Source organism: Ailuropoda melanoleuca, chromosome 1 (genome assembly GCF_002007445.2).
Source record: "Ailuropoda melanoleuca isolate Jingjing chromosome 1, ASM200744v2, whole genome shotgun sequence".
NCBI lineage: Eukaryota > Metazoa > Chordata > Mammalia > Carnivora > Ursidae > Ailuropoda > Ailuropoda melanoleuca.
The window spans coordinates 80,714,859-80,727,733 of NC_048218.1; the positions used below are offsets into that span (position 1 = coordinate 80,714,859).

Genomic DNA, 12,875 nt, shown 5'->3' on the forward strand with positions numbered 1-12,875 from the left:
ATCTTAAGAGTTATACATTTCCAAACTAGCTTTAGAATTATTTTAAATTATCATTATAATTATTAATATCTCAGTTATTTACTTTTATAGTTATTCTGTTTTTTAGTTATTGGATTTTTTGAGTTATTTATTTTTACAGTTATTTAACTACTAAAAATTCACTGTGAGTTTTAAAATTATTTTAGAATTATTTTCAGAGGAAAGTGTTTTTAGTTATCTTAGAGATTTTTTTTCCTTTGTTAGAGTTGCTTATTGCCGTAGTTATTTATTTTTAGTTTTTTAGATTTGGGGTTATTAATTTTACATTCATTTATTATTATCTTTTAGTTATTTGGTTTTAAATTATTTTCAATTGTTGCATTTTTGAGCATTTACTGAATTTTTTATTTTCAGAGTTTTTGAGATATTTCATTTTGAGTTATTTTGTTATTTATTCCCAATTATTACTTTTCAGTTACATCTTTGCCACTTAAAAATTTTTTATGTTCTGTATTTTTACTTATTTCATTTTGAGATTTATTTTCAGAATTATTTAATATTGGAATTATTCTAGGGGATCCAAACAAGAGACATGACATCAGTTATTGATTTTTTTTTAAAGATTTTATTTATTTATTCAACAGAGATAGAGACAGCCAGCGAGAGAGGGAACACAAGCAGGGGGAGTGGGAGAGGAAGAAACAAGCTCATAGCGGAAGAGCCTGATGTGGGGCTCGATCCCATAATGCCGGGATCACGCCCTGAGCTGAAGGCAGATGCTTAACCGCTGTGCCACCCAGGCGCCCCGTGACATCAGTTATTTTAACAGAGAGAATTTAGTATAAATTTGTTACCCAGCTATTGGAGATTTTAAGAGGGAAAAAAAGTGATAATGTGATATCACGGAGATGTTAACTGCAAGAAGCAGCCACCAGCCCAAGGGCTGAGGGAGCAAAGGGAAGAGGCTGGAGGTGGCCCTGCATAACTGGGTTTGACTCTCTGAGGAAGAAGTGCTGCCTCCCAGGACAGGTGTCCCAGGAGCCGGAAGTTGGTTTGGGAGCTGGATGCAGAACTCTCGGTGCTGTCAGCTAGTGCTGGAGTCTCTGAAGAGCAGGGGGAGGGATGATGAGGCTGGTTATGGAAGTATTGGGAAAATGGCATACTGTAGCCACTGGAACCAGCTGTTGTGCTCAGTGTGCAGACTAGTTGCTGGGGGGATGCTGACAGGAACTCATGCACACAGAGGTCCCTCTCCCCTCTTCCATCCTCTGGTCAGTCTGCTCTATTAGCCAAGCCTGACAGGGAGCAGCTGGCAACGGAAATGAGTGGCTCCAGGCCACAAAGCGGAGATTAGAAGGGTGGGCTGAGAGCCGAGAAATCATGGCGAATAACCAGCACACTGACCTCTGGAGTTGTTTACTTGAGTTAGTTTTGGATTTAGTTAGTTTTGAAATTGTTAACGTGATTTAATTTTAACTTTTCACTGAATGTGGGATCTGGTTAAGTTTTTGGTTTCTGGATTTGTTTCTGGAATGGAGTGGGAACTTTTTAAACACCCGAGGACTGTCTCCCATGTGACTCAAGAAAATCGCTTCAGAATTCAAGAAAACAAAAATAAGTATCTCACCTTGTTCATAAAGAAGCCCTTTGACTTTGTGGCCAAAAAAGGGCAGAGACTAAGGGACAGACCATCAGGGAGAGGCTTTTCAGCAAAATTGTCCAGCAGAGTGTTCTTTGAAATTTTTCAGAAAGTTGTGTTGTGGAGCTACCCTCTTGTGCCCCTTTCCTAACAACAAAGTATCTTTCTCGATGGAGTGTGTTTCATATATTTGTAGACTACAATATTGATTGTTTGAACAGTAAAATAAAGTTCTTTCCAAACCCATAGGAAATCTTATTTCCTTCTACTTACATTATTTCCAACATACATTATTTCTTTTTGGCCATAGAACATTTTTTATTTATTTGTTTGTTCATTCTACTCAATACCTATTTCCTGAGCACCTCTGTCCTCAGGAAAGTGCTGGCATCAGGAGAGACCAGAAAGGCATGAAGATGAATGAGAAGCTCTCAGTACAGTTGAGGGAGACAGATGTGGAAACATCATCACAACACAGTGTGACACATTCTTTGGGGTCACAGAACCCTGCCACTGACTTCCTGATGTAGTCAGTGATGACGTGACATCTGGGCTGGGTCTCCTGGAGCAGGCGATTTCTCCAGGTGGAGAAAGGAGAAGGACATCCTGGTCGTGCACAGGCACAGAGGTGTGGAGGAGCGATTCATGGCAGGGAGGATGCGTTCAGAGGCCACTGGGCCACAGGGTTCAGAAAAGCACTAACGTTAGGGCTGGCCCTGGTGCTTGACAAATAGGACCTCAGTTGGTCCTCACAGCCAGTCTGCAAGAGAGTTGGAAGCAACCTCAAGAGTCAATGCTCTTCCTGGCCTTTCTGTTCCAATCACAGCCTAGAAGGTCCTCTGACTTGTCATTCCTGGAATTCTTCAACTCATTTCTGGATTTATCCTTGGTCCATTCACTTCTTCCCACTTACCCTTGGAGGTGAGTCCCTCCCTCCTTTATCTTTTGATTCCTGCCTCTTAAACATCCGTGGGGAAGGAGGAGGGTTGAGATCAGCTGTGAAGTGCAGGTGCGGACAGCTGCAGAAGAGGCAGACAAGAGCAGAGGGGAGATGCTGTGCGGTCTCCTAGGGGAGTTCTGCAGACCAGCATGGTGGCAACTGAGCTCCTGGTGAACCAATCATAACCTGCAACTGCAAACAACACCCCTTGAAAGTTTGTGGGGGTGACTTCCCAAAGTGGGGAGCCTGCCTTACAACCAGCCAAAGCTTGTGAATCAACAGATTGAGATTTTTAAAAGCACACAGAGCCCTTTGCTGCATTAACAGCACTGGACATGTCTACCCAGTCAAAAGAAAGTATAGTCTTTCACAATCTATGATGGCCTATTTTCACACTTTTTTAAATAGAACACATTCATTCAGTCAGTCTTGAACATGTTTCTTAGCATACTTCTCTGCTTTGGCTCTCTGGTCGTCTTATCAATCACCATATACATTTCTCAATAAGAATATGTAAGAACTGGAGCTGGACAGAAAAATCTTCTAGATTCTATTAGAATTGTCAGAGAACCCATCACTTGGATCCTCTTAAACACTTTGATCATTGACTAGCCATGTGCCCACTACAGAAACAGCCCCAAACTTTCTCAATCCTTTGGACATCAGTCATTTTCTGAATCTGCAGAATCGGCCACACTTGGTGCTGGTAAGGTGCCAAGTGCCCAACCCCCCCCCCCCAGGCCTCACATGAGGAGTGTCTCCACAAATCCTGCATCACATGTGGACGGCCAGAGGAACCGTTTCAGGACCAGTCATCATTGCTGATGCTGCCCCCAGCTGCTCTATGGTAGCCTACTCTGACCTTCCACTCTGGCTCCTTTGGTAAGCGCCACACTGCTGCTCTGCTTATAGGTGTCCTCTGAGAGAAACAAGAAAAAAAAAATAAAGTGTGGCTTTTTATGTGAGTGAAACTTATGTCATCTTTCTATTTGAGTAAATGGAAAAGAATTCAAAACCATCAGATAAAATCTTCCAGCCTGTTATTCAAGTCGTCCACAGCTTTATAGAGTTGCCCGTTGCCCACTAGAGGGACTCATTTCAACGTGTGCTGAGGACTGGGCATGCTGCGGCCCCACAGGAAGGTGCCAGGGCTGGAACCAGCCCTGGATCTTGGAAAGCTGCCTGGACTCTGAGTCCACACTCGAACACTAGCCATGCCTTCTGAAATAATTAGACAAATTAGAGATCCTCTAAATCAGCATTTCCCAGAGCATATTTTGCAAAATAGAAGAGTGTAAGAGTTCCATGAGTTAATCCCACCTTGAAAAAAATTTTTAATATATTTTTAAAATATTATGTGTTCTATTTCTCATTTGGTTGATCCCAGTTAGTGAATTAAAAGATCTGAGAACTCTCACGAGGGAAGTCTGTATATTTTTGTTAAACTCATGATTTCCCAAACCTGTTTGACCACAGAATCCTTCTCTTTGTGGAATATAACATTCCTTGTATATTAGTAAGGGAATAGCTGCTGTAACAGAGATCCATCCGTATACTGCCTTAAAGAATATGTATGTCTCACAGAACAGCCTGGATTGTGTATGCAGCCTGCTCTGCTCCACACAGTCATTGGGTGCTCCGATTCTGGTTTTTCCACCATCCTCTAGAACTTTGTCCTTGTCTATGTTGTCAAAAGCTTGTCTCAGGAATGCCCAATTTCCAGCTTGCAGGAAGAAGAAAGAACTTGGAAGATTGCAATGTTTTAAGGCCTAGCCTACAAATGTCACACAGTATATTTTCTTATATTCCTTTAGTAAAAGCCTTCTCCATGGCCACACCAAGCTACAAGAGGGGTTGGAAACCTAGCCAGGAGGCTGTTGCTCAATTACAGCTTTGACAACTATGTGTCACTGTCACCCAATGAGCCTGAAGCAAAGCAGGGACTAGAATCCAGGTCTTCTAACTCCTAGGCCAGGATTACTACACTAGCACCTGCTTCCTCAGACATGTTTCAAGTGCCTCTAGAGTCCCAGGTTTACTGTCAGATGAGGATAGAAAACATAGCTTCACCAATTCTCTATAAAATATTTGTCAGTTGCATCTGTAATCTGGTATATTTTATGTATGGATTAACTTTCGAATATGGCTATTTTTTTTAAAGATTTTATTTATTCATTTGAAAGAGAGAAACAGAGCACAGGGAAAAAGGCAGAGGGAGAAGGAGAAGCAGGCTCCCCACTGAGCAGGGAGCCCAACAAGGGGCTCAATCCCAAAACCCTGAGGTCATGACCTGAGCTGAAGGCAGATGCTTAGCCATCTAAGCCACCCAGGTGCCCCTCAAATATGGCTATTAAAGTAGAAAAAATTGTAAGTTTATATTATATTTTAATGTACCAGAGAACACATATTATGGGAATGAACAAACATAAGAGGAACAGAGTAGAGAATCTTGAAATGGACCCAAATTCCTCTCAGAATTTAAAGCATGAAAAAAGACATTTCAAATTAGTTTTGAACAGAAAAGATGAATTATGTATGAAAGTGGTGCTGGGACCACTGAATAGCAATATACAGGGTGGGGAAGAAGGATAAGTTTTACCCCAGCCCTTAAAATAATTCATATTGTTCAACTATGTGACTTAAAGAAATAATGAAAATCAAAACATTTAAAAATAATTTTGAATAGAGTAAAGCCTTTCCCAACAAAAATGAAAACAAGAAGCTATGAAAGAAAAATCTTGACAATACAGGCTATGTAAGAGGCAAAAACTTACATATAGAAAAAAGGAACAGTTAAAAACTCAAAACATACATTTCAAAACATATGGTAAAAGACTAATTTTCCTTGATATAGAAAGAGATTTACAAATCAATAATAACAATAGAAAAATTGGGCAAAGGACACAAATATACACAGGAAAATAAATTCAAAATTCAAAAAATAAATGAAAAGAGGCAAAACAATGATACTCTTTTCATTACCAGACTGTCCAACATTTAAAACTTTGATGATACTTAGTGTTGGAGAAGATACAAGAAAATCAGCACTCTCATAGACTGATGGTAAAAGTGTAAATTAGTACTAGCTTTTTAGAAGACAATTTATAATAGCTTTCAACAATTTAAAATATGTATATGATTTGATCTAGCAATTCCACTTCTAGGAATTTATTTGAAGGATATATCCATACAAATGAACAAGCGGTACAGATGTTCATTTTAACATTATTCTTTTTTTAAGATTTATTTTATTTATTTTACAGAGAGTGTGCAGTGAAGAGGGGCATAGTGAGGGAGAGAGAGAAACACAAGCAGACTCCGTGCTGAACACAGAGCCCAATGTGGGGCTCGACCTCATGACCCTGAGATCAGACCTGAGCCAAAACCAAGAGTTGGACCTTCAACGGACCATGCCACCCAGGTGCCCCTTAACATTACTTTAGGAAAACAAGTAGTGCGATATGGGGAGCACCCTAAATGTCCATGATAGTGTTAAAATTTATTCCCAAATTGATACTTCTCTCTTCAAAGAGCAGAGTCAAATTATCCTCCCTTTGAGTGTAGGCTGTACTTGTGACCCTAATAAAGAGAATGTGATATAAGTGATGGTAATTGACTTCCAAGACTGGGTTATCAATGCATTTTGGCTTCTTCCTCATTCTCTCTCTTGGATTACTCCCTGTGGAAGAAGCAAGCTACCATATTGAGAGGACAGTGAAGCAACTCTACGGAGAGACCCATGTAGCAGGAACTGAAGCCTCCAGCCAACAGCCGTGTAAATGAACCACCTTGGAATTAGAGTCTCCAGCCCTAGTCAAATCTTCCAATAGTATTAGCTCCTGCTCATGTCTTGACTAAAACTTCATGAGAGACTCGGAGCCAGAAGAATCCAGCTAAGGTGTTCTGGAATTCATTACCAGAAGACCATGAGATAATAGATGTTGTTTTAAACTGCTAAGTTTTAGGGTAGTTTGCTAAACAACAACAGATAATAAGTATATTACATAATAAAAAGCTGGTTAATAAAGTATTGTACTGGTGTACAATCAAACCCTATGCAGTTGTTTAAAATAATGTCTTCTGCCTGAGATGTACGAAACTAGAAAGAGCACTGTCCTCATACTTACAAGATCAAAAGATCTGGAAAATACACAAATTCACTTTTCTTGGACCCATGAAAGAGCTCAGCTCCTGGGACAACCATGTAACCTGACATCTAAGAAAAGGCATCTACAGAGAGATGGGACTCCAGCACTTCCTTACCTGAAGCAGGCACTGCTATACACTAGCAAGGAGAATTTACTTTAATGGTCTAATATGAGCTTGCAAGAGAAAATGGAAACCCTGGGGGCCACAGATACCATGGAAATTTGCATCCACTTGCAGACTTTTCTCCAATAACCCCACTGGACACTCACAAAAAGATTAGCAGGAGTCTTAAGAAAGCAACCTTCTTGTCACAGACCAGGAGAGGGGAACATCAGTTGCTACAGGAAAAGCATGAAACTATGCTCAGATCCTTTTGTCCCGTCCTTCCTACAGAACAAAAACAGAACCAAGTGCTGGAGAAGGGGCAATAAACACTTACACCTTTAGGGGGCTGGTAAATGCAATTGAAGCTGAGGAAAGACAGCAGAATAAAAACCAAATCTCTCATCCTCCGGGGAGGCAGGAATATGTGCCAGGCCCAGAGCTGCTGGGGGAGGAGGTACTCTGAAAACCACAAACAAATTCCCCCCGCAAGACCTGGGGGCATAATGCCTGCATCACTGAGGAGCACTCACCCTTCAGCCCCAGGCCAAGTGACAACCATTGGCCAACAAGCAATAGTAGACTACTGTGGGGAGAGCCACAGTGCATGCTGAGAGGTTGTCTGACAGACACCAGGAAGACCTAACCTGAGGTTGGAACAGACACTGAGGAAAACATTTGGGCAAACAAGTTCATACCCTAAACATAAGTAAAACTTGAGGAGTTGGAAAGGTGCGGTGTACCGAAGGGTCTATAGCAACAAGAAACCGAGGATTACACATTACACCGAAGAGTGAAGACGTCTCTGACAAGAAATCATCACATGAGTAGGTGCAAAACTTTTTCCCCCTATTATTTATACCTCTAAAAAGATAATTGACGGCTTAAGTAAAAAATAATAACAATATGTTGTGGAATGTATAATAAATACAGAATTAAAATGTATGACGACAATAGAACTGAAGCCACGAGGGAAGAAATTGAAGTATACTGTTGTAAAAGTTTCCTTATTATATGTGAAGTGTTATTGAATCATTTGAAGGTACATTGTGATACCTTAAAGTTATATACTATAAATTCTAAAGCAAACACTAAAATAATACAGTTATAACAAATAAGCCAAAGAATGGGATAAAATGGAATTTTAAAAATGCAGCTAATCCAAAAGTTGGTAGAGAAAGAGGAGAAACGAAACCAAGAAGAGATAGGAAAAATGCAAAACAATTGCCAAGATGGTAGATAGAAATATAACTAATCTTATGGTCTAAACACTTCAATTAAAAAGGAGCAATTATCAAATGGATACTAAAAAAAAAAAACATCCTTGTGTCCTGCTTTAAGAAGCCCAATTTAAGTATTGTTAGATTAATTAAACAAGGAGGCCATTAGACTGAGGTGGCTTTAATGCCTTAGTAGTTTAGGCAAGCAAAACAAAACATTTGCCTATAATGCCTCAAGGTTAGGAAACTGAAACCTAAGTACAGCCAATCACAGACAGCCAGCTCGATTTTCTCAAAGAATGCAACCACTTCGGCTATAGCCAATCAAATAATTTCCTTGCTTTGCTTCCACCTCTTCTCTATAAAAGTCTTTCCACTAACTCCTGACAGTGGAGTGTTCCTAATCACTCCTGGTTTGGCACTGCCCTATTTGAATTGATTTTTGCTCAAATAAACAAAATTTTTAATATGCCTCAGTTTATCTGTTAACAGTATAAAGACACAAATAGATTAAAAGCAAAAGAATGGAAAAAGATATACCATGCTAACACTAATCCCCCCCAAAAAGCCAGAATGACTATGTTAATATAAAACAAAGTGGGCCTCAGAACAAAAAATATGACCAAAATAAAGAAGATCATTAATAAATTATAAAGTAGCTAATCCATCAAAAGGATATAGCAATCCTGTTTATACATCAATAACAGAACCTCAGAATACACAAAGCAAAAACAGAACTGCAAAGAGAATAAACAAATCCATAATTACAGTTCAATATTTCAACTCCTCTCTTGTAAGAATTGATAAAACAATAGAAAAATGGAAGAATATAGAATACTTGAATAACATTATCAACCAACTTAACCTAATTAACATTTACAGAACACTGAATCCAACAACAAAAGAATACACACATTGTTCTTAAGTGCACACAGATCGTTTATCAAGACAGACCTTTGTTATGGGCTGAATTGTGTCATCTCCTCTCTGCCCCCCTCATGTTGTATTGACCTTAGCCTATTGATAGTGATGCTATGGGCTAGAAATGTCTGAGGCACTCACCTGGGCCATATTACTCATAGAGAGCCCCCACAGACATTTCTCCCCATAGGGGTCAGTGTTGTGACTGGACAGCCCCTTGTGGTTCTTATTATAAGAAGTACTTCAGCAAGAAACCATCAGGGAACTTTGAGGAACAAGATTTATTACTCACAAGTCCTAGAGGGTATATGGCATATCTGATGCTGGGTGGTTCAGTTTCCACATCAATAAAATTGGAATTTTTAAAAATCTACTTTGAGGGGTGCCTGGGTGGTCAGTTGGTTAAGTGTCCAACTCTTGATCTCAGCTCAGGTCTTGATCTCAGGGTTGTGAATTCAAGCCCCACTTTGGAGCCTACTTTAAAAAAAAGAGAATCTACCTTGAAGAGTGCCATATGTGTTGCACAGTGTCAGGCACATAGTAGAGATTTCTTATATGGGAATAATAATAATAATAATAGCAGCGATAATACTATTGCTATTCTCCAACTATCCATATCCTCTACAACCTTCAAAGTCTCTCCAAGGTCCAACAACCACCAGGTCATCTCTGACTATTCCTTTCCTCATCTAGTATAGCTCTAAGCAAAAAACAATTGATCAGTCACTCTGGCTATTATTGTATATTAATAAATATTGTTTCTCATCTAGGCATCAAGCAACTTGAAAATTTATATTATATTCTAGTTTAGACACCTCTTCAGCAATAGTACAGCATAGTGCTTAAAATCCTAGACTCTCAAGCCAAACTGGATTCACAACCCAATTTCTTTATTTATGACCTAAGTGATTAGGCAGGTCATCTGACCTCTCAGTGCTCAGTTTCCCCATCTGTCAAATGAGACAGCAACGATAACCGTGCCCACATAGGGTGGCTGTAGGACTTAGATGGAGTAAGAAGAGTGTCTGGCATATACTCTCTGCTTAATTATTGTCTGTAGAATAAATTGACCAGAATATTATGCAGGTAGTTGCTAAAATTAGATCAACTGACACACATTGATCTTTGCCTTCCACCATAAAGATCCGATTTGGAAACACACTACTCACTTTGGTAAATTTGCTTGATTGGAGTGTTTAGAGGAACATAGTAAGATCAAATCATTGTAGCCTAAGTTGTTTTTCAGGAAATTATTTGAGACTAGGCTGAAAGCCCTAAACCTAGGAATCAGGAAAGTATCCTAATATACTTCCTAAATGTGTATTCTTCACTGGGACTCACAGTTCTAAGAGAAGGACCATCATTGTTCTGTCTGATTAGTAGAGGAGGGAGATAGGACATGGAAAGGTTGCCTTTCCAAGATATTGAGGGGTTTTTTTTGTGTCTTCCAGGTAAACTACCCAGGAGTAGGCAATATCATCCCTATTAAACAGCAGAAGAAACTGAGGCTCTGAGACATTACCCAAGGTCATACAACTGGTGACCAGATTCAAACCCGGCTCTCCCTGACTTCTAAGCTTGGACTCCGTATGGTCTCCACAAGGTGAGGTAGCCATGGCATAAAGCAGGGTTACCTCAGACTTTTTGTGGCTACACACGGAGACAGTGTTCTCGCCACTGAGTTTTCAGACTCCTGCTCACCTTCATGACTGAGGGGTTGGTTTTCTCCTGGCTGAGAGAAAGTTACTCAAGATCTTAAAGAAAAATGGAGACCCAGCTTCTGAGAGAAGGAAGCTGGCACCGCCACAGATCCTCCATTTCTTGTGGGGAAATGGTCTCAGATGCCCTTCACCTCGGCTGGAGTAGTGGGAGGGGTGTTCCCCACCCCTCGCAAACACTGAAGACAGAGGTGAGAGTGGCTGCTTTCACACAAGGGCCACTTCTGCTTTCCCTCCCCACTCAGCCTACCCCTCAGGAGGGCATTTCAGCTACTTGTCATAATGAAAGTGACGTTGGTTTCTCTGCCACAAATGAATAAGGGGCAAAGAGAGGTATCTTTGTTCCTGGAGCCTGCCCTGGAATTCACCTCGTGCTACTGAGAAGACCGAGAGGGGCTGAGCGTGGCCGCTGAGCAGCAGCAGAGCCAGCTCCTGGTGAGGCAGCGGTGGTCTCTGGCTCCCCAGTCATGCCCTGGCGGCTCTCTGCAGTGGTGGTGCTCTTCCTGTCCCTGGCTGGTGAGTGACACCCGTGGCTTTCCGTGGTGACCCTGCTACCTCTGGTCCTATTCAATTCAAATGCATTCTAGTGCCACGGTCCAAGGGGAGACAGGACAGACCGGAGAGATCAATGTATGGTTTCAGCTACTGTGGGTATTTGGCTTGGGATACCCCCTCATTACCTTAAATGCATGGGGCCTACTTTCATTTTTTTCTCAAGGGCTTTCACAGTTTGGACTTGTTTTCCATGAGGCAGAGTAGATGTCAACTCCAGAAGACAGTGACGCGGTACCTGGTTTCCAAATGGGTTCTGGGCACCTTATCAGCGAGAGTTTTGGAAATCACTTAGATTAGAGAGATGGAGACCTGAGCCAGACTTCAGAAACAGGGCTCTTGCAGGGCGCCTGGGTGGCACAGCGGTGGGGCGCCTGGGTGGCACAGCGGTTAAGCGTCTGCCTTTGGCTCAGGGTGTGATCCCGGCGTTATAGGATCGAGCCCCACAATCAGGCTCCTCCGCTATGAGCCTGCTTCTTCCTCTCCCACTCCCCCTGCTTGTGTTCCCTCTCTCGCTGGCTGTCTCTATCTCTGTCGAATAAATAAATAAAATCTTAAAAAAATAAATAAATAAAGCCTCAGTGAGCTTAAAAAAAAAAGAAACAGGGCTCTTGCTAAGCACATTATGCCTTGCTTTTCCTGTTTTTCTCAAACAGAAGGGCTATGTTTACATTATAGAAACAGGGAACTGTGAAGATGAGTGGGATGTGGTCTGGCAAATTGTGCCGTTTCAGGGAGGGCTAAGCCAAGGAGTCAAGATTTTTTTTTAAAAAAATTACTATTATACTTGAGGTCAGAGAAGCTGTCTGGGAAACTGGGCTTTTAATGATTATGTTTTGTGCCCACCCCCTATTTTCACAAGCATTTTCTCTCTAGGATATTGAGCCCCCTTGTGTGCTGTTACCTAGTTGCTGGTTAATTCACAATTCCTTCTAGAGGCACTGAGTTGAATATGTGAGGAGGCACCCACGTGGCCCTGCTTGCATGCTCAATGGGGGGATGCAGAGGCACTTGATTGTGACATGAATTGTCAGGAAAGTTGGGTGAGGGTCAGGCCAATGTCCTAATCCTGGCTGTTTTACTTCTGCCACATTTTCAGAAATAGAGTTCCACATTCTTCTGGAGGCAAAAGGCGAAATCTAAGCTAATAAAAAAGCAAAAGATCTCACCCTCAGTGACCTATGAGCAGATGACTGGCAGATTCAGAAATGCAGTGAGCGCTCAATAATTTACCGGGAAGGTGGAGAGGAAATACCTCCACTGACCTCTCCTCTCTGAGCTGCGGATTCTCCAGGGTGGACCGAGTGAACAAAGTGTGTGAAGGGTCCCTCATTTTCCAGATGAGGGTACTGAGGCAGGTTAAGAAATTGCTCGTGGGGTGCCTGGGTGGCACAGCGGTTGAGCATCTGCCTTCGGCTCAGGGCGTGATCCTGGCGTTATGGGATCGAGCCCCACATCAGGCTCCTCTGCTATGAGCCTGCTTCTTCCTCTCACTCCCCCTGCTTGTGTTCCCTCTCGCTGGCTGTCTCTATCTCTGTCAAATAAATAAATAAAATCTTTAAAAAAAAAAGAAAGAAATTGCTCATGGTCACTCAGCTAGGGAGTGGCAGCCCTGAGTTTTGCATCCAGGAAGACTGGTTTCAGGGCCTTGCACA

The 12,875-nt window shown here is 41.5% G+C and overlaps 1 protein-coding gene across 7 annotated transcripts in view; it reads left to right on the forward strand.

Annotated features, from left to right (window-relative positions):
- The first annotated feature begins 10,857 nt into the window (after positions 1 to 10,857).
- The window catches only part of LAMP3 (lysosomal associated membrane protein 3), a 39,629-nt gene continuing 37,611 nt past the window's right edge, over positions 10,858 to 12,875 (forward strand). For 3 of the 7 annotated variants that reach the window (XR_002144395.2, XM_034662245.1, XM_034662229.1), the window contains exon 1: positions 10,861 to 11,184. Coding sequence is in view for 5 of the 7 variants with exons in the window: in XM_034662245.1 (XP_034518136.1) it covers positions 11,136 to 11,184 (49 nt within the window). In the remaining 2 variants the exon portion in view is untranslated. Of the gene's footprint in view, positions 11,185 to 12,875 lie in introns of all 7 variants that reach the window. The other 4 variants (XM_034662239.1, XM_011235805.3, XM_011235806.3 and 1 more) reach the window with 4 other exon arrangements.